Here is a 25,755-nt window from a genome sequence, read left to right on the forward strand (position 1 = left end):
TAATTAAAAGAAGAATTACAAACATTTTCTGATAAAATTGAAGATTTACATGAAAAATATTTTTGTTAGTACATGTCTTTTTATTGGGGAATTGAGTCCATTGATGTTAAAAAATATTAAGGAATACTGATTGGTGCTTCCTTTTATTTTGGATGTTATTTTTATGTTTGTGTGGATATCTTCTTTTGGGTTTGTTGTAAGAAGATTACTACATATCTTACTTATAGGGCATAGTTTCCCTCCTTGTGTTGGTGTTTTCCATCTATTATCCTTTGTAGGACTAGATTTGTAGGAAGATATTGTGTAAATTTGGTTTTACCATGAAATATCTTGGTTTCTCCATTTATGTTGATCGAGAGTTTTGTTGGGTATAGTAGTCTGGGCAGGCATTTGTGTTCTCTTAGGGTCCGTATGAGATCTGCCCAGGATTTTCTAGCTTTCATGGTCTCTGGTGAGAAGTCTGGTGTAATTCTGATAGGTCTGCCTTTATAAGTTACTTGATCTTTTTCCCTTACTGCTTTTAATATTCTTTCTTTGTTTATTGCATTAGGCAATTTAATTATTATGTGACAGGAGGAATTTCTTTTCTGGTCAAATCTATTTGGAGTTCTGTAGACTTCTTGTATGTTTATGGGAATCTCTTTCTTTAGGTTAGGGATGTTTTCTTCTATAATTTTGTTGAAGATATTTTCTGGCCCTTTAAGTTGGAAATCTTTGCTCTCTTCTATTCCTATAATCCTTAGGTTTGGTCTTCTTATTGTGTACTGGATTTCCTGGATGATTTTATTACAAAGTTTAAGCATTTTCCAGTTCCTTTGACTGTTGAGTCAATGTTTTCTATAGTATCTTCAACACCTGAGATTCTTTCTTCTACCTCTTGTATTCTGTTGTTGATGCTTGCAGCTATGACTCCTGAATTCTTTCCAAGGTTTTCTATGTCCTGAGTTGTTTCCCTTTGTAATTTCTTTATTGTTTCTACTTCTACTTTTAGATCCTGGATGGTTTTGTTCAGTTCCTTCACTTGATTGTTTGTGTTTTTAATTTGTGTCTGTAATTCTTTAAGTGATTTTTGTGTTTCTTCTTTAAGTGACTTTTGTGTTTCTCTTTAAGGGCTTCTGCCTGTTGACCCATGTTCTCCTGTATTTCTTTAAGTGATTTTTTTGTATTTCCTCTTTAAGGGCTTTTACTCATTGACCCATGTTCTCCTGTATTTCTTTAATTTCTTTAAGGGATTTATTTAAGTTCTTCTTGAAGCCCTCTAACAGCATCATGAGATATGATTTTAAATCCAACTCTGGTTTTTCCCATGTGTTGGGGTATCCTGTACTTGCTGTGGTGAACAAACTGGGTTCTGATGTTGCCAAGTAGCCTTGGTTTCTGTTAGTAGTGTTATTTTCCTTGCCTTTTGCCATCTGTTTATCTCTATTGTTAGTTGGTCTTGCTTGTCCCTTCTTTGGGCCTATAAGCCTGTGTCTGTACTCCTGGGGACCAGCTCTCTTCTGGCAGGGTTTGTGCGCAGAGGCTGTGGAGCTGACTGGCTCCCTGGTACAAATGGCCAAGATGAAACTTCTAGCCAACACAACAGGATCTGAAACTAAAGCCTCTCCTATTAAAGCTTTCTCAATGCAATCATTGCCTGTAGCTAAAGGTCCAGGAAGACCAGAGTAGAGCTCTTATATGGCTGATATAAAAGAGATTTGTTTCTAGAAAGAATGGTGTTTTGCAATTGTGAAACCAAGGATCCTGTTGGCATATTAAAATTAAATGTGCCACAAGTTTCAAACAGAGGAATTCATTCAGCAACATACAAACTATCAGTAAAAAGATTAAAAGTGTTATCTACAGATTAAAAAACATTTAGTATGCTGTCAGTCCTACTAACTGGGCTGAGTGCCCAGGGGTTTCTATTACCACCTGTTGATTATTCATAAGATATACAGCTCGTCTTTTAGAGGAGCTGTCCTTGAAAATCTAAAGAGCATTATGCAGTGGCTGTAAAGATGTCATATTAGGAAAAAAACCTTATGCACATTTAAAATTTTTATCAACCTATCTTGAGGATAATGATTATCTATAGTTTCTTTAAATCCTATTTGAGGAAGCAACCAATCCATACTATGCTGCTTCAGCCAAGTATCTTGATCTATGTTAAAAGGCTGAATAATGATATCTGGTTCTTTTCCAAAATAAGTCAGTGCCTGCTTCCTTCCAAGTATAATCATCTGGGCTACTGCCTCATAATATGGCAGAATATTACATTTAGGAGACACCCTCAAATGAATTCACATAAGAGGAGTCCTTTGCTACAACAATCCTGTGGGTGTATGAGTCAAATTAAAAATCAACAGATATAAAGGCACAGAATAATCTATTGGTAACAAATTGTTTTTCAATAGCTCTTTCTACTTGCTCTAAGGCCAGCAGCCCTTTTGGGGTTAAAGATATAGGGGATGTAGGATCAGCATTCCCTTGTAGAATATCAAATAAAGGGCATAATTCTACTGTAGTAAGCTTTAAATAGGGGTGAAGCCAATTAATGTCACCTAACAACTTTTAAAAATCATTTAAAGTTTTTAAAGTGTCCCTGCAAATGATTATCTCCTGGGGAAAAACAGCTTCATCTGTAAGTCTGAAGCCCAAATAATTATAAGGATCCTGAGTTTGCACTTTTTCTGGAGCTATTTGCAGTCTTTATCAGCTAAAGCCTATTGTAAATCTCTATAATATTAAAACAAGTACTGAGGATCTTTTCCTGCTATTAGGACATCGTCTGTGTAATGAATACGGTATATCTCTGGGCATTGCTGTTTTACAGGCTGAATGGCCTGTGCCAAAAACTTTTGACATAAAGAAGGACTGTTGGCCATGCCCTGAAGAAGAACTGTCCATTGATATCTTTTCATAGGTTCCATGAAGTTAATAGAAGGAACACTGAAAGCGAATCTTTTGCAATCTTCAGGGTGCAAAGGAATAGTAAAGAAACAATCTTTCAAATCTACCACTATTTTATAATATCCTCTAGGAACAGCCACTGGAGATGGGAACTCAGGTTTTAAAGCTCCCATAGGTACCATGGTTTCATTAACCTTTCTTAGATCTTGTAACAATCTCCATTTATCAATTTTTTTCTTGATAACAAATGTTGGAGTATTCAATGGTGACTGAGATTCTCTTAGATGTCCTGCCTCTAGTTGCTCCTGCACTAGTGAAGAGGTGGCTTCTATTTTTTCTTTAGATAAAAACCACTGATCAACCCACATTGGATAATAATTTAGTCATTGAATTTTATCAGCATGGGATTCAGGCAAGATAGTGGCCATTATGAAAAATGACCCAAACCAGTGTAAGAGTGAGGCTTAGGACTTTCAAACCTTTTAATGCCTTGTTTTCTTTTCCTAGCCCCTGACCAGACAAAAATCCTTGTTCTAATATTTGCATAGCCACTACCTAATTAGGACTACACATTATAAGACCCATCTGTGACAAGAGATCTCGTCCTCAAAGGGTAATAATTTGGCATAAGACTGAATTTCTCCCGAATTGCTTTCTTCATCTTTCCAGGTTAGAAGTTCAGGGATTTGCTTTGGGTTATTGGCATAACCAATCCCTTGGAGGTGAGTGAGCATATCTGACAAGGGCCATGTTGAAGGCCAATCTTGTCCTCTAATTATTGTCACATCAGCTCCAGTATCTATTAATCCTTCAAAGCTTTTTCCCTCAATTGTTAATTTAAGGTTAGGTCTCTTACTAGTAATAGGTTGAACCCAATACACATCAGAGGAACCAAAGCCACTCTGTCCTCACTTACTCTTAATGAATCTGGAAGGTAACGGATGCAAGGGAACTAATATAAGTTGAGCAATTCTTTAGTTATCAGATATAGTTATAATACCATGAGGGGAAGCAGCCATAATTTTAATTTCTCACTCATAATCATTATCTATGACTCTTGGATAAATCTGCAATCCTTTTACAATGATACTGCTTCGTCCTAGAAATAAGCCCCAAGTTTCTGCAGGCAAGGTCCAAAAACCCCTGTAGGCAGGGTCTGAACACCCATTTCTGGGGTTAATACTGCATGGGAGGTGGAACAGAAGTCCAGTCCTGCACTTCCTGGTGTTGCCCTGATAAATTCAAAAACGGATTTCCCTGGCCTGGTAGCAGCTTCATGGCCTCATAAGCTGCTGGCTGTGGGCATCTGAAGGCCTGAGGTTGTCCCTTCTGCCCATTTCTTGACACAGGAAAGCCCTGAATATGTCTTAGATTTACATTTCCTGGCCCAGTGGTTACCTTTCCTGCATTGAGGACAAACTCCTGGGGTTTGAGGACAAACCTGATTGCCCGCTTACTGCACCTCTGTTCCTAGGACAATCACTTTTAAAATGACCCAAACCTCCACATTTAAAACACACTTTATTCCCTTGTCTCTGTGAGGGTATCGCTTCCACAGTTGTTCCTTGCAAAGCTGCAGCCATGGCTAGACCTTGATTATACAAAGGCCCAATCTCTGCACAAAGACAAATATACCCAGCTAAGTCCATCTGTTCTTTGTAAGGTCTAATGGAGGTGCAAAGAGCTGCATTAGCATTCTCATAAGCCACATGTGTAACAAATGGATTTCCTGCTTGAAAAATCTCCAAAATTTCTATTAGCAGATTTCAGTACCCTATCCACAAAATCCTGAAAAAGTAGCCTGTCTAATGCTAGCTAAACTTCCACTGAGATCCCATTTAGTTGATAATTGATTCCACACATAGTCAGCAGCCATTGCAGCCTGTGCATACACTACAAAAGGAAACCCAATTTGATTAGCATTGCCTTCATATCAACCTTCTCCTAAAAGCATGTTAGCATCCCAATCTGGATTACCTGTCTGAGCATTCATCATGTCAGTTCTCTTACTAGCTTCATGCCATTCAGAACTCCAAAGCAAGAAATCTCCTCCTGACGAAGTAGCCTTACATAGAGTCCTCCAATCTAGAGGGGTTAAATTTGACTCCATCACAGTATCCAACAAAGCTTGTGTAAAAGCAGCTAGCTGTAGGGCCATACTGTGCCGCAGCTATTTTTAATTGTTTTATCATTTTGAACTCCAAGCTCTGATATTGTCTAACTCTATTGTTCTTCTGGTCCATGATCCCAAAGGTAGGGAAGGCCAGCATGTCAGATATATCCTGTCCTTTCCGTCGAGCATGAATCACAGTTCTTTCTAGCAGCAATTGGTGGATCTCAGAATCACTGCTCCTTCCTCCACTTGATACCCTTTTTAGCTCCTGTAGCTCATTAGCCAATTTCTGCAATTTAATTTCAACCTCCAATTTATGAACTTGCATATCCATCTGTATATCATCTCATACAATAGATGCCATAGGCATAGGAGAAGGTGTGCTAGGAGGCCAATCCTCACCATAATATTTGGAAGCTCCGTCATATGAATGATGTTGGCTACTGGTTTGCTGTATATTGCTTTTACTAGGTCTAGGTATGGCCCTTGAATTCCTGTTCTTTCCAAGACTTTTAACATGAAAGGATGCTGAATTTTGTCAAATGCTTTTTCAGCGTGTAATGAAATGACCATGTGGTTTTTGTTTTTGTTTTTTAGTTTGTTTTTTGCAGTGGATTACATTGATGGATTTCTGTATATTGAACCATCCCTACATCCCTGGGATGAAGCCAACTTGATCATGATGAATGATCATTTGGATGTGTTCTTTGATTTGGTTGGGAAAAATTTATTGATTATTTTTGCATCGATATTCAGAGGGGAAATTGGTCTGAAGTTCTCTTTCTTTGTTAGATCTTTGTGTGGTTTTGGTATCAGAGAAACTGTGGTTTCATAGAACAACATGGGTAGTGTTCCTTTGGTTTCTATTTTGTGGAAGAATTTGAAGAGCATTGGTGTTAGATCTTCTTTGAAGGTCTGATAGAATTCTGCACTGTGGTGCAGAACCATCTGGTCCTGTGCTTTTTTTTTTGGTTGGGAGACTGTCAATGACCACTTCTATTTCTTTAGGGGTTATGGGACTGTTTAAATGATCTATAGAATACTGATTTAACTTTGTTATTTGGTATCTGTCTAGTAAATTGTCCATTTCATCCAGATTTTCCACTTGTGTTGAGTATAGGCTTTTGTAGTAGGATCAGATTACTTTTTGAATTTTCTCAGTTTCTGTTGTTATACCTCCCTTTTCATTTCTGATTTTGTTAATTTGTATACTGCCCCTGTGCCCTCTGATTAGTCTGGCTAAAGGTTTATCTATCTTCTTGATTTTCTCAAAGAACCAGGCCCTGGTTTTGTTGATTCTTTGTACATTTCTTTTTGTTTCTATTTGGTTGATTTCAGTCTTGAGTTTGTCGATTTCCCGCCTTCTACTCCTCTTGGGTATATTAGCTTCTTTCTGTTCTAAATATTTCAGTTGTGTTGTTAAGCTACTAGTATATTCTTTCTCCAGCTTCTTTTTGTAGGCACTCAAAGCTATGAGTTTTCCTCAGCACTGCTTTCATTGTGTCCCATAAATTTGGGTATGTTGTGCCTTCATTTTCATTAAATTCTAAAAAGTCTTTGATTTCTTTCCTTATTTTTTCCTTGACCAGAATCATTGATTAGAGCATTGTTCAGCTTCCATGTGTGTGGGGGATTTCTGTTGTTTTTGTTGCTATTGAAGATCACCCTTATTCCATAGTGATCTAATAGGAAGAATGGGATTAGTTGGTTATTCTTATATAAGGTGAAATCTTTTTTTTTGTGACTAATTATATGGGCAATTTTGGAGAAGGTACCATGAGATGCTGAGAAGGTATATTTTTTTATTTAGGTTGAAATGTTCTATAGATATCTATTAAATCTATTTGGTCCAAAACTTCTGTTAGTTTTACTGTATTTCTGTTTAGTTTGTGTTTCCTTGATCTGTCCATTGAGGATAGTGGGGTATTGAACTCACCACAATTATTGTGTGAGGTGCAATGTGTGCTTTAAGCTTTAGTAAAATTTCTTTTTTGAATGAAGGCGCCCTTGTATTTGGAGCATAGATGTTCAGAATTGAGAATTCTTCTTGGTAGATTTTCCCTTTGATGAGTACAAAGTGTCCTTCCATGTCTTTTTTGATGACATTTGGTTGAAAGTCAATTTTATCTAATATTTAAATGGCTAGTCCAGCTTGTTTCCTGGGACCATTTGCTTGGAAAACTGTTTTTCAGCCTTTTACTCTGAGGTAGTGTTTGTCTTTGACACTGATTTGTGTTTCCTGTATGCAGTAAAATATTGGGTCCTGTTTATATATCCAGTCTGTTAGTCTGTGTCTTTTTATTGGCGAATTAAGTCCATTGATATTAAGAGATGTTAAGGAATAGTGATTGTTGCTTCCTGTTATTTTTAATGTAATTTTTATGTTTGTGTGGCTTTCTTTAGGGTTTGTTGAAAGATTAATTTCTTGCTTTTTCTAGTGTGTAGTTTCCCTCCTTTTGTTGGTGTTTTCTATTCATAATCCTTTGAAGGGCTGAGTTTGTAGAAAGATATTGTGCAAATTTGTTTTTGTCATGGAATACCTTAGTTTGTCCATCTATAGTAATTGAAAGATTTCCTAGGTGTAGCATCCTGGGTTGACATTTGTTTTCCCTTAGGGCCTGTATGACATCTGCCCAGGATCATAGTTTCTGGTGAGAAGGCTGGTATAATTTTGATAGGTCTACCTTTATATGTTACTTGACCTTTTTCACTTATGCTTTTAATATTTTTTTTGTTTAGTGCACTTGGCATTTTAATTATTATGTGACAGGAGGGATTTCTTTTCTGGTCAAATCTATTTGGAATTCTGTAGGCTTCTTGTATGTTCATGGACATCTCTTTCTTTAGGTTAGGGAAGTTTTCTTCTATAATTTGTTGAAGACATCTACTGGCCCTTTAAGTTGTAAATCTCTCTCTTCTATACCTATAATTTTTACATTTGGTCTTCTCATTTTGTCCTGGATTTCCTGGATGTTTTGGGTCAGGAGCTTTTTGCATTTTGCATTTTCTTTGACTGTTGTGTCAATGCTTTCTATGGTATCTTCTGCATCTGAGATTCTCTCTTCTATCTCTTGTATTCTGTTGTTAATGCTTGGATGCTTGACTCCTGAATTCTTTCCTAGGTTTTCTATGTCCAGAGTTGTTTCCCTTTGTGATTTCTTTATTGTTTCTTCCACCATCTTTAGATTCTGGATAGCTTTGTTCAATTCCTTCACCTGTTTTGTTGTGTTTTTCCCTTAGTTCTTCCAGGACTTCTCCCTGTTTACTTGTGTTCACCTGTATTTCTTTAAGGGAGTTATTCATGTCCTTCTTGAAGCCCTCTATCAGCATCATGAGCTGGGATTTTTAAATAGAAATCTTGCTTTTCTGGTGTGTTGGGGTATCCAGGACTTGCTGTTGTGGGAGAATTGGGTTTGGATATTGTCATGTTGTCTTGATTTCTGTTAGAAACATTCCTACCTTTGCCTTTTGCCATCTGGTTATTTCTGGTGTTAGTTGGTCCTGTTGTCTCTGGATGGTGCTTTTCCCTCCTGTGTGCCTGCAAGCCTGTCTCAGCACCCTTAGATGACCAGCTATCCCATGGCACAGAATGCTGTGGCACTGCCCAGCCCCTGGGTGTAGGTGGGGCCCTGGAAGACCGAGTCCCAAGAGATCTTACACTCAGGTTTTCCCTGTGTTTCTGGCTGTAACAACCTGCTCCATCACAGGAGTAAAGATGGTGGCCTCACCTCTAACCTCAGCACTCCCTGCTGAGCAGATATCCCCTGGCAGGATAGGTGTACAGATGGCTGTGTTGCTGCCCAGCTCCTGGGTATAGGTGGGGCCCTGGTGCACCATGTCCCAAGTGATCTTACACTTGGGTGTTCTCTGTGTTCTTGGCTGTACCCATCTCCCCCAGGTTCTCTTACCTAAAGTTCTTTTATTCTTGGAGCCTTGGGCAATAAGAATCTATCTGATCTAAAAGGGTTTATAACCATTGTTCTTCACACCCTAGTCCTCTCACCTGAAGCAGACAAATGCCTGTTTAGAAATTTCCTGTTCCATTTTCCACTGCCAATTTCCACAGCGTTGGGTTGAGTATCCCTCTGAACCTACAATAACAGCTTCAAAAAGATGAAATTTAATACTTACTTATATTTAGTGCTGTAGTTGCTCACCATGCAGGATACAGTCTTTTACATTTTCTACATAGCTCCACCAAGACAGGGTCCCTCAGGAGACCTTCCGTTTCCAGCCCCACATCGGGTGCCAATCTGTAAGTGTGGGAAGTTACATTGATCGGGTTACCTGGAAGGGAAGCTGGGATGTATGGGAAGGTGTCAGAGAGAATAACAAGACCAGGACAAAACAGTTACTGATCAAGGTCCCAAGGTTTAATTGAGGACTCAGAATTTAAAGTTTCATGCGAGACCCCTCCCATAAATTCCAAGGTCTGTTCAGGAGAACTGGTCTGACTGCTTAATGTGCATTGGCTCCACTGCTCAGGCACCTGGGCGGGGTCACCTGCTTAATTCAGGAATTTGTAGATCTGGAGGAGCAATGAAATTCACCTTGGTCTGAGCACTCCACCCTGGGTTGGGGTGGGGGGATTATGGCTAACCCAGGTCTGGAATTCCCGCTCAAGGGCTGGGTGGGGAAGGCACATAGAATAGATAATAATGTACCACATCTCTGTTAAAAAATATTTGACTTTTAAAAGCAATTCATACTTAATAACTTTTATAATTGTTTCAAAATAGTTCCTACTATGTATTGTTTATTACTAAAGGACAAAGCATTGTTAATTTGACAAAAGGGGGGAATGTAGTAAGTTAGCCTGATGGTCCTTGTATCCCAATGCTAATACTGGGCTCCTAAGACCTGGTTGTCCCTGAGACAAGAAAATCTGCATGTAGACACAAGTGGCATTGTGTGACCTTGTCCCCAAATTGTTTTTGATTGGTGAATAAAAATACTGACAGCCTATAGTTGGGCAAATAAGACCTAAGCGGGGTTTAGGGTTCCCTGGTTTAGGCGTTGAAGAAATGAGGGGAGAAGAAGATGAAGGAGAAAGAAAATCCACCAAATATTAGGTGAGCCATTAAAACATGGCCCTGAGAGTTGGCCAATTAGATTTAAGAGCTGCCCAGATAAAACATAGTAAATAAATAATATTTCTGAGTTATCAATAAGAAAGAAGATTCTTTTGTTTTTATTCAATATATTTTTATTTACATTTCAAATGATTTCCACTTTTCTGGCTCCCCACTCGCCGAAAGTCACATAAGCCCTCTTCCATCCCCCTATTCCCCGATCCACCCCTTCCCACTACCCTGTTCTGGTATTCCCCTATACTGCTGCACCAGGAGCCACTCCTCCATTCCTCTTGGACATCATCTAATATGTGGATTATGTCTTGGGCATTTCCATGTTTCTAGGCTAATATCCACTTATCAGTGAGTGCATACCATGATTGATCTTTTGAGACTCTGTTGCCTCACTTAGTATAATGTTCTCCACCTCCATCCATTTGACTAAGATTTTCATAAATTCACTATTTCTGATGGCTGAATAGTACACCATTATGTAAATATACCACGTTTTCTGTATCCATTCCTCCATTGAGGGACACCAGGGTTCTTTCCAGCTTCTAGCTATTACAAACAGGGCTCCTATGAACATAGTGGAACATGTGTCCTTATTGCATGCCAGGGAATCCTCTGGGTATATGCCCAGGAGTGGTATAGCAGTGTCCTCCAGAAGTGTCATGCCCAGTTTTCTGAGGAACCACCATACTGATTTCCACAGTGGTTGTACCATCTTGCAATCCCACCAGCAGTGGAGGAATGTTCCTCTTTCCCCACATCCTCCCCAACACCTACTGTCTCCTGAGTTTTTAACCTTAGCCATTCTGACTGGTGTGAGGTGAAATCTCAGGGTTGTTTTGTTTTGCAGTTCTCTAATGACTAAAGATGTTGAGCAATTCTTAAGGTGCTTCTCCGCCATCCGAAGTTATTCATGTGAAAATTCTTTGTTTAGCTTCATACCCCACTTTTTAATAGGGTTATTTGGTTCTCTGGGGTCTACCTTCTTGAGTTATTTGTATATATTAGATATTAGCGCTCTGTCAGATTTAGGGTTGGTGAAGATCCTTTCCATATCTGTTGGTTGACATTTAGTCCTTTTGACAGTGTCCTTTGCCTTACAGAAACTTTGTAATTTTATGAGGTCCCATTTGTCAATTCTTTATCTTGCAAAAGCTGTTGGTGTTCTGTTCAGGAACTTTTCCCCTGTGCCCATATCCTCAAGGGTCTTTCCCAGTTTCTTTTCTATTAGTTTCAGTGTGCCAGGTTTTACGTGGAGGTCCTTGATCCACTTGGAGTTGAGCTTAGTACACGGAGATAAGAATGGGTCAATTCACAATCTTCTGCATGGTGACCTCCAATTGAACGAGCACCATTTGTTGAAAAGGCTATCTTTTTTCCACTGGATGTTTTAAGCTCCTTTGTCAAATATCAAATGACCATATGTGTTTGGGTTTATTTCTGGCTCTTCAATCCTATTCCATTGATCCACTTGCCTGACATTGTACCAATAACATGCAGTTTTTATCACTATGGCTCTGTAGTAATGTTTGAAGTCGGGGATACTGATTCCCCCAGAAGTTCTTTTACTGTTGAGAATAGTTTTTAGCTATCCTGGGTTTTTTGTTATTCCAGATGAATTTGAGAATTGCTTTTTCTAACTCTATGAAGAACTGAGTTGGGATTTTGATGGGGATTGCATTGAATCTGTAGATTGCTTTTGGCAAGATGGCCATTTTAACTATATTAATCCTTCCAATCCACGAGCATGGAAGATTTTTCCATTTTCTGAGGTCGTCTTTGATTTCCTTTTCAGAGATCTGAAGTTCCTGTAGTATAAGTCTTTCACTTGTTTGCTTAGAGTCATCCCAAGATACTTTATGCTGTTTGTGGCTATTGTAAAGGGTGTCATTTCCCTAATTTCTTTCTCAGTCTGCGTATCCTTTGAGTATAGAAAGGCTACTGATTTGCTTGAGTTGATTTTGTAACCAGCCACTTTGCTGAAGTTGTTTATCAGCTGTAGGAGTTCTCTGGTAGAGTTTTTTGGGTCATTAAGTACACTATCATATCATCTGCAAATAGTGATAGTTTGACTTCTTCCTTTCCAATTTGTATCCCTTTGACCTCCTTATGTTGTCTAATTGCTCTAGCTAGGACTTCAAGAACTATATTGAAAAGATATGGAGAGAGGGGGCAGCCTTGTCTAGTCCCTGATTTTAGTGGGATTGCTTCAAGTTTCTCTCCATTTAGTTTGATGTTGGCTACTGGTTTGCTGTATGTTGCTTTTACTATGCTTAGACATGGGCCTTGAATTCCTGTTCTCTCCAAGACTTTTAGCATGAAAGGATGCTGAATTTTGTCAAATGCTTTTTCAGCATCTAATGAAATGATCATGTGGTTTTTTTTCTTTGAGTTTGTTTATGTAGTGGATAGCATTGATGGATTTCCGTATATTGAATGATCCCTGCATCCCTGGGATGAAGCCTACTTGATCATGGTGGATGATCGTTTTGATGTGTTCTTGGATTTGGTGGGCAAGAATTTTATTGAGTATTTTTGCATCAATATTCATAAGGGATATTGGACTGAAATTCTCTTTCTTTGTTGGATCTTTGTGTGGTTTTGGTATCAGCATAATTGTGGCTTTGTAGAAGGAGTTGGGTATTGTTCCTTCTGTTTCTATTTGGTGGAATAGTTTGAAAAGTATTGGTGTTAAGTCTTCTTTGAAGGTCTGATAGAATTCCTCACTAAAACCATCTGGTCCTGTGCTTTTTTTGGTTGGAAGGCTTTCTATGACCCCTTCTATTTCTTTAGGGGTTATGGGTCTGTTTAGATGATCTATTTGATACTGATTTAATTTTGGTGTTTGGTATCTGTCAAGGACATTGTCCATTTCCTCCAGATTCTCCAGTTGTGTTGAGTATAGGGTTTTGTAGTAGGATATGATGATTTTTTGGATTTCCTCAGTTTCTGTTGTTATATCCCCCTTTTCATTTCTAATTTTGTTAATTTGGATACTGTCTCTGTGCCCTTTGGTTAGTCTGGCTAAGGGTTTATCTATCTTGTTGATTTTTTCAAAGAACCAGCTCCTGGTTTTGTTGATTCTTTGTATGGTTCTCTTAGTTTCTACTTGATTGATTTCAGCCCTGAGTTTGATGATTTCCTGTCTTCTTCTCCTCCTGGGTGAATTAGCTTCTTTTTTTTCCAGGGCTTTTAGCTGTGCCATTAAGCTTCTAGTGTATGCGGTCTCCAATTTCTTTTTGAAGGCACTCAAAACTATGAGTTTTCCTCTTAGCACTGCTTTCATTATGTCCCATACATTTGGGTATGTTGTGCCTTCATTTTTGGTAAATTCTAATAAGTCTTTGAGTTCTTTCTTTATTTCTTCCTTGATCAAGGTATCATTGAGTAGAGTATTGTTCAGTTTCCATGTGTATGTGGGCTTTCTGTTGTTTTTGGTGATATTAAAGACCACTTTTACTCCATAGTGATCTGATAGGCATAAAATTATTTTGATCTTCTTATATTTGTTAAAGTCTGTCTTGTGACCAAGTATATGATCAATTTTGGAGAAGGTACCATGAGGTGCTGAGAAAGAGGTATATTCTTTTGCTTTGGGATGAAAAGCTCTCTCTATATATATATCTGCTAAATCCAATTGGTCCAAAGCTTCAATTAGTTTCTCTGTCTCCTGTTTAATTTCTTTTTTCCTGATCAGTCCATTGAGGAGAGTGGGTGTTGAAGTCACCCACAATTATTGTCTTAGGTGTAATGTGTGCTTTGAACTTTAGTAAAGTTTCTTTTATGAATGATGGTGCCCTTGCATTAGGAACATAGATGTTCTGTATTGAGAGTTCTTCTTGGTGGATTTTTCCTTTGACCAGCAAGAAGTGTCCATCCATGTCTCTTTTGATATTAGGTTGAAAGTCAATTTTATCTGATATTTGAATGGCAACTCTGGCTTGTTTCCTGAGACCATTAGCCTGTAGAATTGTCTTCCAAGACTCAGTGCAAGAGTATAGGGGAATTCCAAAACAGGGAAGTGGAAAGGGGTAGATGAAGGAACAGAGGGAGGGAAGAGGGCTTATGGGACTTGTGGGGAGTGGGGACCCAGAAAAGGGGAAATCATTTGAAATGTAAATAAAATATATATCAATAAAAAAAAAAGAATTGTCTTCCAACCTTTTACTCTAAGGTAGCTTTTGTCTTTGACACTGAGGTGTGTTTCCTGTATGCAGCAAAATGTAGGGTCATGTTTACATATCCAGTCTGTTAGTCTATGTCTTTTTATTGGGGAATTGAGTCCATTGATGTTAAGAGATATTAAGGAGTAGTGATTATTGCTTCCTATCATTTCTGATGTTAATTTTATACTTGTGTGGTTATCTTCTTTTGGGTTAAATGAAAGAAGGTTATTATCCTGCTTTTTCCAGGATATAGTTTCTCTCCTTGTATTGGTGTTTTCCTCCTATTATCCTTTGTAGGGCTGGGTTTGTGGAAAGATATTGTATAAATTTGGTTTTATCATGGAATGTCTTGGCTTTTCCATCTATAGTGATTGAGAGTTTTGCTGGGTATAGTAGTCTTGACTGGCATTTGTGTTCTCTTAGAGTCTTCATGAAATCTGCCCAGGATCTTCTAGCTTTCATGGTCTCTGGTGAGAAGTCTGGTGTAATTCTGATAGGTCTTCCTTTATATGTTACTTGACCTTTTTCTCTTACTGCCTTTAGTATTCTTTCTTTGTTTAGTACATTTGGGGGTTTGAGTATTATGGGACGGGAAGAATTTCTATTCTGGTCCAGTCTGTTTGGAGTTCTGTAGGCTTCTTGTATATTCATGGGCATCTCTCACTTTAGGTTAGGAAAGTTTTCTTCCATAATTTTGTTGAAGATATTTTCTGTCCCTTTAAGTTGTAAATCTTCACTCACATCAATGCCTATAATCCTTAGGTTTGGCTTTCTCATTGTGTCCTGGATTTACTGGATATTTTGGGTTACAAGCTTTTTGCATTTTGCATTTGCTTTGACTGTTGAATCCATGGTTTCTATGGTATCTTCGGCATCTGAGATTCTTTCTTCTATCTCTTGTATTCTGTTGTTGATATTTGCATCTAAGGCCCCTGATTTCTTCCCAAGGTTTTCTATCTCCAAAGTTGTTTCCCTTTGCAATTTCTTAGTTGTTTCTACTTCTGTTTTTAGATCCTGGATGCTTTTGCTCAGTTCTTTTCACTTGCTTGTTTGTATTTTCCTGTAATTCTTTGAGAGATTTTTGTGTTTCCTCTTTCATGACTTCTGCTTGTTGATCAAAGTTTTCCTGTATTTCTTTAAGTGATTTTTGCATTTCCTCTTTATTGGCTACTATTTTTTGACCCATATTCTCCTGAATTTTTTTAAGTGACTTTTGTGTTTCCCTTGTAAGGGCTTCTAGCTTTTGATCATTTTTTTTCCTGAATTTCTTGAAGAGATTTATTTATGTCCTTCATGTGTCCCTCTAACAGCGTCACGAGCAGTGATTTTAAATCCAACTCTTGTTTTTCTGGTGTATTGGGGGTATCCAGGTCTTGCTGTTGTTGGAGAATTTGGTTCAGATGTTGCCATAATGCCTTGATTTCTGTTAGTAATTTTCCTACGTTTGCCTTTAGCCATCTAGTTCTCACTGGTGTTAGATGGTCTTATTATCACTGGTTGGTACTTCAACCCCCTGTGGACCTTTAAGTCTATTTCTGTGACACTGGATGCTTGGGTTTCCTCTGGTCCAGATTGCTGATGTGCTGCCTTCCTCTTTTGTGCTGTTGGAACCCTGCTGAGTCTTGCCCCAAGCAATGTTATACTTGGGTTGTCTCAGTGAACCAGTCGTTCCATGGCTGCTCTGTCATGGAGAGAAGACAGAGGTGGGAGAGTCACTCCCTCTGCTGATCCCCACTTAGGACACAGGCCCCACGACAGGCCAGCTGGCAGATAAACCACCTATGTGCTCAGGTCCTGGGCGCAGGCAGACCCCTGGCAGTTTGTGCCCCCAGAGCTCATAACCTCAGGATATCTCAGTACCTGGTACTGCTTTTCTGCCCTGGCAAGCAGAGAAGATGGCAGCAGGGAGTCACTCCCTCTGCTGATCTCCACATAGGACACAGGCCCCATGACAGGCAGGTTGACAGATGAACCACCTATGTGCGCAGGTCCTGGGCCATGCAGACACCTGGCGTGCATGCAGACACCGGGCGCTTTGCATCCCCAGAGCTCTTAAATTCAGGATATCTCAGTACCTGGTGCTGCTTTTCTATCCTGGAAGGCAAGGAAGATAGGAAAGTAGATTCTAATAGCATAGAGGGTAAATATCTGCCCATCTTTAAAGGTGATTAAGACTTATTGTAAATATAAAGGTTATATGGGCCTTTTATCCAGGAACTGATTGATCAAGACAGGATTGAAACTTTTGGACAGGATTAAAATTTTCTAGAACCTATGTTATAGCCAGGACTATATATATATACAGTCAGGACTACAAAAAAAGAAATGCTATCTCAGAAAACAAAGTAAAGCAGAACATTGGTAAACATTATTCTAAGCCTATAGCAATTAAAAAAAAACTGTAATAGCTAGTACAGCCCTTTACTGAATTCAGTTCCAGGCATGAAGTAGATAGTACCTTTATTTGTTAGATTTACAAATAGATAAGTGAATAAATATTGCCACCCAGTAGTCTTTGATAATGGGCAAATGTCTCCAACTGTTTGAAACCATTACACCACAGGATAAAGAACGTGGGGTCAGTAGTTAGACTATCATCATCACATGGAGAGCCTCAGACACACATTTCTCTGACTTATTTTACCATATGCAAATAGGGATCCTTTAGGGAACAAAAAGATAAGGATTATAAATTCATTGAGTCGTTCCTGAGACAGATAAGGTTTTCAATAAACAGCAATGCAACTGGGTGTGGTGGCTTATGCCTTTGATCCCAGCACTAGGGAGGCAGTGGTAGGAGGATTTCTGAGAGTTCAAAGCCAGCCTTTTCTTTATAAGATACTTCAAGACAGCCAGGACTACAAAGAGAGATCCTGTCTCAAATAAAAAAAAAAAACTAAATAAAAATATAATTCTTTATCTCATGTAAGTAAAATTCAGCATCGCAAAACTTTATTATTTTTTGACAGAAGATCTAGGTCTTAGTGCTATGAGATCTTAGAGTTTTCCAAAATACAAATAGTAGTTGTCTAAGTTAACAGATTTGTTTCTAGGACTCACACCTGCCTTCTTCTGTGTCTCTCTGTGCAGGACTTTATCGTCACTGTAGTCTTTTCATTCTTGTGGCTGGTGGGTTCATCTGCTTGGGCAAAAGGACTGTCTGATGTCAAAACAGCAACAGATCCCAAAGAAGTCCTGTTGCTGATGTCAGCTTGCAAGCAGCCTTACAACAAGTGCATGGCTGTCCACAGCCCTGTCATGTCCAGCTTAAACACATCTGTGGTAAGTATTGTTCATCCAGACATCACTTACTGAGTCTTTACTTGATGATCAGTGGTGAGGGGAAGCACCCTGAAGCTGGCCCTATTTCTGCCTCCAAAACTAGGCCAAGCAAAATGAAGGAATAAGATGATTATTTTAGCCTTTGAAATTTTTATTGTTAAAACTCACACACTGTAATGCTGCTGATTACAGAGTTTTTAATACAAACCTAGCAGGTATTAGCAGCTATAGCTCAGATGACAGTCAAGTGAAAATTCTAACCCAGAGCTTATATAAAACCTAAATGTTGAGGCTGAAGGCTGCGAGAAGCTGAAAGGAGAATTTTGTTAACTCAGATGTTTGCTAGAAAAAAATGTTTTATTAAAACCACACATATACCAAACTGGAGAAAAATACAGATGCTTAATAGGGTACAAGAGGAAATATGTGGCTTGAAAAAGTACTCAAAATAATTGTGTATTTTCTCTCTACTCTAGTTTACCTGCTTGATAGCTTTACAAAAGATGCACTAAAGTAATTGAACAATCGAATATTGTCATCAAGTGTCAGAGCCTTACGGAAAGGAGGAATGCTAACAGTTGGAGAGAGGCTAAATTGTATTCCTAATTTATAAGTGTAAGCAATTGTGTTAGCCCGCAGAAGGAAGCTGCTGTGTCTAATAGACAAGCTACAATGTCAATCAAGGGAAGCATTTACCAAGGAGTGGGAGGCTCAGCCATGTTCACTAAAGGAACATCGCAGCAAAAGTTAAGGATATTTATCTTGGCTGCAAAGTTAAGCTATTACCCCTGCGGCTTTCTGAAATTTGGCCAGTGCAAGAGTTGTTCCACTGTCCCTGGTTTTATCATAGATCTTGCCTTTGTGAGATAAGAACCATGACCATTAACCATGCCCTGGATGTCATGAACATTCTTTCTTATTGCTAGCCATACTTGTGAGTGACAGCTCAGAAGTGTGCATTAAGATATATAGTGATGTTTCTGTACATTGTTGGTAGGCAGGGTTGAAGAAATAACTGTGACTCTGATCTCAAAATCCAAGAGAAGAAATATAAAAGTGTTTAATGTTGTTGAACAATCAAGTAAATGTGCTGTCCAGCAACTGCTAGCTTGATAATCCATCCCCTAGTAAGTTAGGACATCCTACAGAGCCTTTGCAGCTCAACATACATTCTAACAGGCCTTGGACTGAAGGGAGGACTTATCAATGAAGTATAATATGTTCTAATAAACCTAACAATCATGAGCAAGTAAATGGTGAAGTCTTCAATGTTATCACTGTGCCCTTGACTGCCAAAGCTCTTGTTTTAGAAGAACAGCTGATTCAGACTGACTACAGTAAAGTTTAAAGTGTTCTTTAGAGCTGTGCCTAGGACTAATGTCTACTCATTGCAGTATCCAGATTGCAAGTATAAACTGGCTTCAATTTCAGGATAAAAGTGATAGGTTTTTGAAAGACCTTGTGAGCCTGCTGAGGCCTGTAGAGCTGAGAATGGAAGAGCCTAGAGCAGCCCCCCAACTCCTGGTAGCAGACAACCAAATTATTGTCTCTTTGAGTTGCCAGGTAGTAGGAACTTTTATCTAAACTCTATTTTCCTCTTCCAGTGGAAAAGTTCCAGGCTGGGACTCAAGCTATTGGACTAAATCTTCACACCACAAGGAAAATGAATTGTGTATTACCATCACAGGGCAAAGGACATTAATCAGTCAACACAGAATCTTGAATTACAAATGTGCTTACCTTCAAGTCACATTAAGCTAGCTCAAGCAAATCCAAAAATTAATGAGAAAAACTAGAAGTGTCACTCTAGAGTGGAATGTAGGGCTGTAGGCTGGAAGATAGCCAATAAACTGGGCTTTTCACGTTCTCACCCTCTTAACCCCATCTCTTTCTCTGCGAGTATCTATTGAAAGACAATACCTGCTATGTTATTCTCCTTTTCTAAATAAGTATTAAGGTTTTTCCTGAACATATGGGAGAAGGGAGATACATGCAGTTTCTGAGTGTTTATAATTTTTCAAAGAAATAGCTTTGGCCAATGAGATGGTTCAGTGGGTGCAGGTGCTCACAGTCCAAGCTCGCTTAGCTGATCCCCAGAACTCACAAAGAGGAAGGGAAGAACAGACTCCAGAAAAAATTGTCCTCTGCCTTCCACATGCATAACACACACACATAGAGAGGAGAGGGAGAGAGGGAGAGAGAGAGTCAGACAAACAGATAGCAGACAGACAGACAGAGAGAGAAATAATATTTTTTTAAAGAAAGAAATGTGCTTAGACTGGCATTAACTCAGCTCCAGTTACAAGCGTCTGGTTAAGAGCATCTCATTGGCCCTTCTGGGGTCAATTGTATCTAAAGGCTTTAGGCATTGTGTAGTCAAAGCATGACTCACAGAACCCACCCTGCTGGTCAAGTGCAAATTCTGAAGAAAGAACCATGCACCCACTCTGATCTGAGATCTGTAAAAAGAAAAAGGTCAAGAAATAATAAATATTTTCTACTGTGGTAACAAAATCATTTTCTTTGACATTTGTTACTTTATGGTAGTCCTTAAATATAGGTGAGGTATTTAGACATTACAGATGCAGAGGGATCTTGTTAAGGATCCTGGAAAAAGTTTCTGGATTTAGCTGCAGTAATGGTAGAATGGGATCCAAAGTCTCCTAATGCTGTTACTACTCAAAAAACTACAGACAGAGTGGTCTCCAAGGATAAGTCCTGGCTCTACAACGAAACAGTTGTCTGCCTTTATGAACAACAAATCAGCTCTCTAAAACTGTTACCATCTGAAAACTGTAGAAAATTATAGAGTAGACTTCAAACGTAACAACAGAGTAAAAATCCATGGAAAAACACTGAGCATGCTTCCCAGTCTATGGAATGCAGAATAAATATTACCTGAAAGTTTCTAGAACTTGGTGTTCATTTCTTCTATAGTGTTAAAAATCAATAGAGGGAAGAGACTGCAATATCTCAGTTTTTATCCAATAATCACTAAATATAATTACACTGTCGATAATTTCTACTTCTGCTTTTCTAGCTGTACTCCACGTAACTTGATCATCATTTTTATAGATAGCCACATTTTACCTCTCAGATCTTTCTCATGCTATGCACAGACTGATACCATCTTTATGATGTCCTCCCATCCAAGTCTAAATAAAATCTCTCCCAATTTCAAGTGGAACAAATAGCAGGATTCAAAAATTCATGTATTACTAAATGTACCAGCCAATGGGAATTTTGGTACCGCTGTGATGTTTGTGACAGGAAAACAGTGTTCCTTGAACATCTCAAGAGTATGTTCTGTGTTGTTAATATTAACTTGAGCCCTTTTAAAAACTGAATAGTAGGAAGGACATGGAGAATGACCAAGACAGGCTAACAAATAGAAGCACATTTCTAGTCAGAGCCATCCCTTCATATCAGAAGAGATTGTTTTATAAATTTTAGATGATATGTTGGAATAGACTTACAAACATGGGTATCTTTTAAAATGGAAAATATCCCAGTGATTATACACATGATATAAATGCCCTATGTAAAAGTTTTGTTGGGGATTAACTAATTTGCTATTACATGTGTATGATTACACAGCTATTACAGATGATTTATTTATGTTCCATATCATCCCTGCTAAACAACCTAAGACTTAGGTTAATCTCAAAGAAAACAAGAATTTGCAATAGAAAACAAAAGGGGGAGAGGAAGAAGACAGAGAGAAAAGGGGGCTTGAGAATCAGTCTTTGATGAGATCAATTGGAAGTCTACTCTGCTGTCATTTCTCAAGAATATGTCCTCACAGGCAAAGACTATAGACTTGACTATTACCTTATACAAATTAAGAACAGCTAATTTGTGAAGATAGGGATGGCTTTGGTGAGGAGTTGGTCTCTGGAGCAAAAAGAATAGTTGAATCACAGATCTAGTGCTTGTTAAGACATGAGACCTTGAACCAGATTGTTTTCCTTACTGAATTTTGTTTCTACATTTTAATATAGGCATATAATATATAATAACTCTGGTCTCTGAGACTAAGGGAATCAATACTCTTCATGTAGTGTCTGATACATAGAAAATGTTCAGGAATCCTAAATCAAACAGTGGCTCCAAGGAAAAAAATTAAAAAGACTTCAGATTTAAAACAGAGGCTCAGCCATGGCACTATGAAGAATCCCTGTGAACAGGTCATCTAAAGTCCCTGCCCAGTCCTTTAACCATTTGCTCTGATTCTCCTTCAGGTCTTCGGGTTTTTGAACTTTATCCTCTGGGCTGGAAACATTTGGTTTGTTTTCAAGGAGACCGGCTGGCATTCCTCAGGCCAGAGATACCTTTCAGACCCCATGGAGAAGCACTCCAGCAGCTACAAACAAGGCGGCTACAACCAAGAGAGTTATGGGTCAAGTGGTGGGTACAGCCAGCAGGCAAGTCTGGGGCCAACTTCCGATGAGTTTGGCCAACAGCCTAGTGGTCCCACTTCCTTTAACAATCAGATATAACCACGTATCACCCAAATTCTTTTCCTGATAGCCTCACCACCTTCCATTTCAGTGGCAGAAGAATTTTTTAAGAGTTTCAATCAATTATTAATGCAGAGAATGTAGAATGTAAATCAGAGATCTGCAGTCCTCATTAAGACAGAAAGGCCCGGGTGGTGATAAATGGTACTTAGAGATGAGATGTCATAAGGCGATACATTATTCATCACAGATGGGCAATTAGAAAGTACCTTGTTATATGCTCAGACACGTTAATGGTCATTTTGTATGTGTGGTAAAATACTGGAAGCATTTGTAGCTTAAAGTCTCTAGTATGTAATGTGCATACAGTACCTTAAATAGTATTGAGTTTTCATATGTGTTTTGATGCAACAAATATTTTACTGATTTTTAGAAGTCTATTTGATGAACCACATCATGCATGTATTACTATTTTTTAGTGTATGCCCTTTAGGATTGTAACTGTTTTAGATAATTATTCTCTACTGTTTTCACTTAATAAAACAATGTTTTATGATTTCATGCATGAATAAGCATTTTCTCACACAAATGCTTGGCTATATTTCTGGAGACTTTTTTGTTTGCATCACGAGTTTGTTAAGTGAGTATTTCAAGACAGGTATGCATGTCTTTGTAGAATTTGCAAGTTTGTCTCTCTGACTTTACCCAAATTCTCAATGCATTAGAGCTAAGGTCTGGGAGGTTTCCCTATTTGTAGATAGTCCGTGTTCTGTACAGTGACTGGCCAATACTTACCTGATTTACTTAAGTAAATACTTACATTCTTATAACTTTCTATGGTGTTTTATGGTTCTTATGAGCCATGACTGATAATGACCAATGACCCTGTGCTTGTAGAATAGGATTTTCTTTGCATGCAGAGAGGCAGGTTTAGACACCATAGTTTAAGTAGTATTATGAAATGAGCTGTGCCATTCTATGTGAGCAGTCAAACATTTAGTTTTGAATGTTTTTGAAACTAACATGTTAAATCTAATTGTTAGAAATCTCAAGTTTTAGCTTATCAGAATTACTCATTTTGATTTGTGTATACCCAAATTAAGAATGGTTTCCATATATCACTCTATTCCCAAAGAAGGTTCTCATGAAAAACTCTCCAGAACATATTCATGATCAAGAAGATGCCAATCTTCATTTTGTCACTTTAACTCAATTGAAATAAGAAGGCCCAACAGGAAGGGCAAGCTAAGCATCTGTGCTTCTAGATAAAGTTGTAACTGATGTACAAATTTTATGTGTGATCTGTGATATTGGAAGCAGTTTAGCACAAAATAGTCTGTGTCTTAAATACTATCTGTAACTAGTTTCTTAAATCCTGTTGTGTATTAAATCTTGTACTGTGATATATATTTGACCTCAATAAAGTTATTACATACAAACTGGCTGAACAATGAAGAATTGTAACTATAGGGTCTTGTTGGATTTAACCATGAGAAAATAAAGGTTAAATGCAATGCTTCTAGCATCCATGCCCCTGTCTCCTGCCACCTGCCCCCCAAGCTTGCTTCCTGATCCTAGCATTCTTTGTTTAGTTAACATTTCACCTATTCTAACCTCCCAAGTCCTTATCACAGATCAACTCAAGTCAAGGATGAAATACTGGCATGAAAAAGCAGAGACTGGCTCTCTGATAGGAAGCTGGCTTTCTACTAGGAGAGACCTGAGTAAAAATATTCATGACCTTGTTAAACTCCGTATGACAGAGGCACAAAAGCATCTGTCTGATCGAGCCAGGTAGAAGGTGCAGGAGCTTCTAAACTAAAGGAAGACCGGGCTGAAGGAAGCATGCAGAGTAGAGTCAGGCAAACTTTAGCTCTGATCTGATTTATGAGGCAGGAGGGTAGATGGAGTGCCATAGCATAAAGACTGAGGGAGGAGACACAGCAGGTGAACCTGCCTATGGGTGCAGGGGTAAAAACTACTTGGAGGCCATCATTAAAACCTCTATCTTTATCTGAAAGAATCTTAAGAAAGGCATTGTAGGATTTGGGGTGAAGGTGGGGGCAGAGGACACTATGAGATTGGTGTTTTGAAAAGTGCTTTTAAAAGATCTCAAAAAAACATAGTGTAGCAAAAAGAGATGTAAGCAGAAATAAGAAAGACTTCCTCTGAAGCTCATGTCCCACAATAGCAAACTATCTGTCACAAGTCTAAAGCTCATTGGGGCTCTTACAAATAGAATTCAATGACTGAGATACAGACATACTTTCACAGTCCACTGCAGGGTCACAGTAAAATGCTGTCTTAATCAAACAGGGATTTCACTAAAACTGGCTTAGTAGTTTAGCCTTTATGGAGGAAGGAAAACAAGGAATAATCAGAATTGTTGGTAGTCCTAGGCTCACCAAAATTGGATGTAGATTCTCAGGTCTACTGCTCATTGATTGCTTCAATATGGTAACTGGCTTGCTTCCTTAGAGAGTTGAAGATCACAGGTAGGAAGGGGGCTCCGGTGAACAGATCACCTAACACCAGCTTCTCACTAACATTTCCCTGCCTCCTCTTTCTTGCCCAGTTATTTCTCCCAACCCTGTGACTATTCCATAGTCTACAAACATCTGCAGTCTCTAAGTGTAAGAAAGATAATGCTGTGGAGACGACCTGGGGTGTTGGAAGGTCAGCAAATGCTCATAGGAAGACATTTAGCTTCTCATTCTTTCAGTTGCCCTATGTCTATACTGGGTCTAAGAGTACAAATTTAGATTGATAGTAGGTTGAAAGGCAATCCATTCAAAGGAACTAGAGCAACTCCTGGCACACAGGATACAATGTCCAAATGTGGGGTCTCTGAAGTCAGGCTCTGCAGCCTGGGACAAAAGCAGCTTTCTTGAGCAGGATGCTAGGGCCAGATGGGAGAATAAAATAAAGGAAGAGCAGAAAAACAAAGAATCAACAACAATAGATGGGTGGATCTGTAGTGCTGGTGATGAAGGGAGGGCAATATTAGACCCATCACAATCTCAGAGCAGTATTACTCTGGAATTTTCCATCAAAAATCAGAAGTGGCTGGGGTGTACTTCAGTCAGTAACTGCTCATATAAAGACCAGAGTTCAAGTCCCAGAAAGCACATAACAAGTGAAATGTGGTGAAACACACTCATAATCATAGCACTGTAGAGGTAGACATGGGCAATTCCTGAAGCTCTGGGGCCAGCCAGCCTAGCCTAACAAAATGGCTGTCTCAAAAAGCAAGACGAAAAAGCAAAACACATGAACAAAGGGCAATGATACCTGCAGCTGCTTTCCAATCTCCACATATATGTTTATGCTCATGTGCATCAGCAACTCTTCCCACCCATAATGATTATTTTAATTGCAGAAGATACAATGAGATTAGAAAATAAGAAGTGGAGATTTAATCTACCCACATCAACCCCTATTGGTGGAGTCTATCCACTGAGGGTGACTTTACCTGACAGGTGCTCTTGTCAGTAGGCACTAAACATTTCAAACCACGTGCCAGAGACAGGACATAAATCCTTCCATGACCCCTTTAAATTTCTGGGAGAGTGATCATAAACAACAACAACAACAACAAAAGAAATCCTTGGAGGTGCCTGTATGATGGAGGTTATTGTCAACATGAGTAGGTACTATCATCCAAGTTGTGGCGCTAACGGAGGGCTTACCATGGAAAACCAAGACAACACACCACAGCACCTATGACATTGGTTATTGCCATTTCCGCTATTACTCAG

General features: G+C 38.8%; 1 protein-coding gene across 1 annotated transcript in view; it reads left to right on the forward strand.

The window, feature by feature from the left end:
- Positions 1-23,430, forward strand: part of Synpr (synaptoporin) — a 335,672-nt gene extending 312,242 nt beyond the window's left edge. Inside the window, exons 5-6 of the mRNA XM_052190347.1 lie at positions 17,346-17,537; positions 21,779-23,430. Of these exons, the coding sequence (XP_052046307.1) occupies positions 17,346-17,537; positions 21,779-22,036 (450 nt within the window). The 3' untranslated portion in view covers positions 22,037-23,430. The remainder of the gene's footprint in view (positions 1-17,345; positions 17,538-21,778) is intronic.
- Positions 23,431-25,755: the final 2,325 nt, after the last annotated feature.

Source organism: Apodemus sylvaticus, chromosome 8 (assembly GCF_947179515.1).
Source record: "Apodemus sylvaticus chromosome 8, mApoSyl1.1, whole genome shotgun sequence".
Taxonomy (NCBI): Eukaryota; Metazoa; Chordata; class Mammalia; order Rodentia; family Muridae; genus Apodemus; species Apodemus sylvaticus.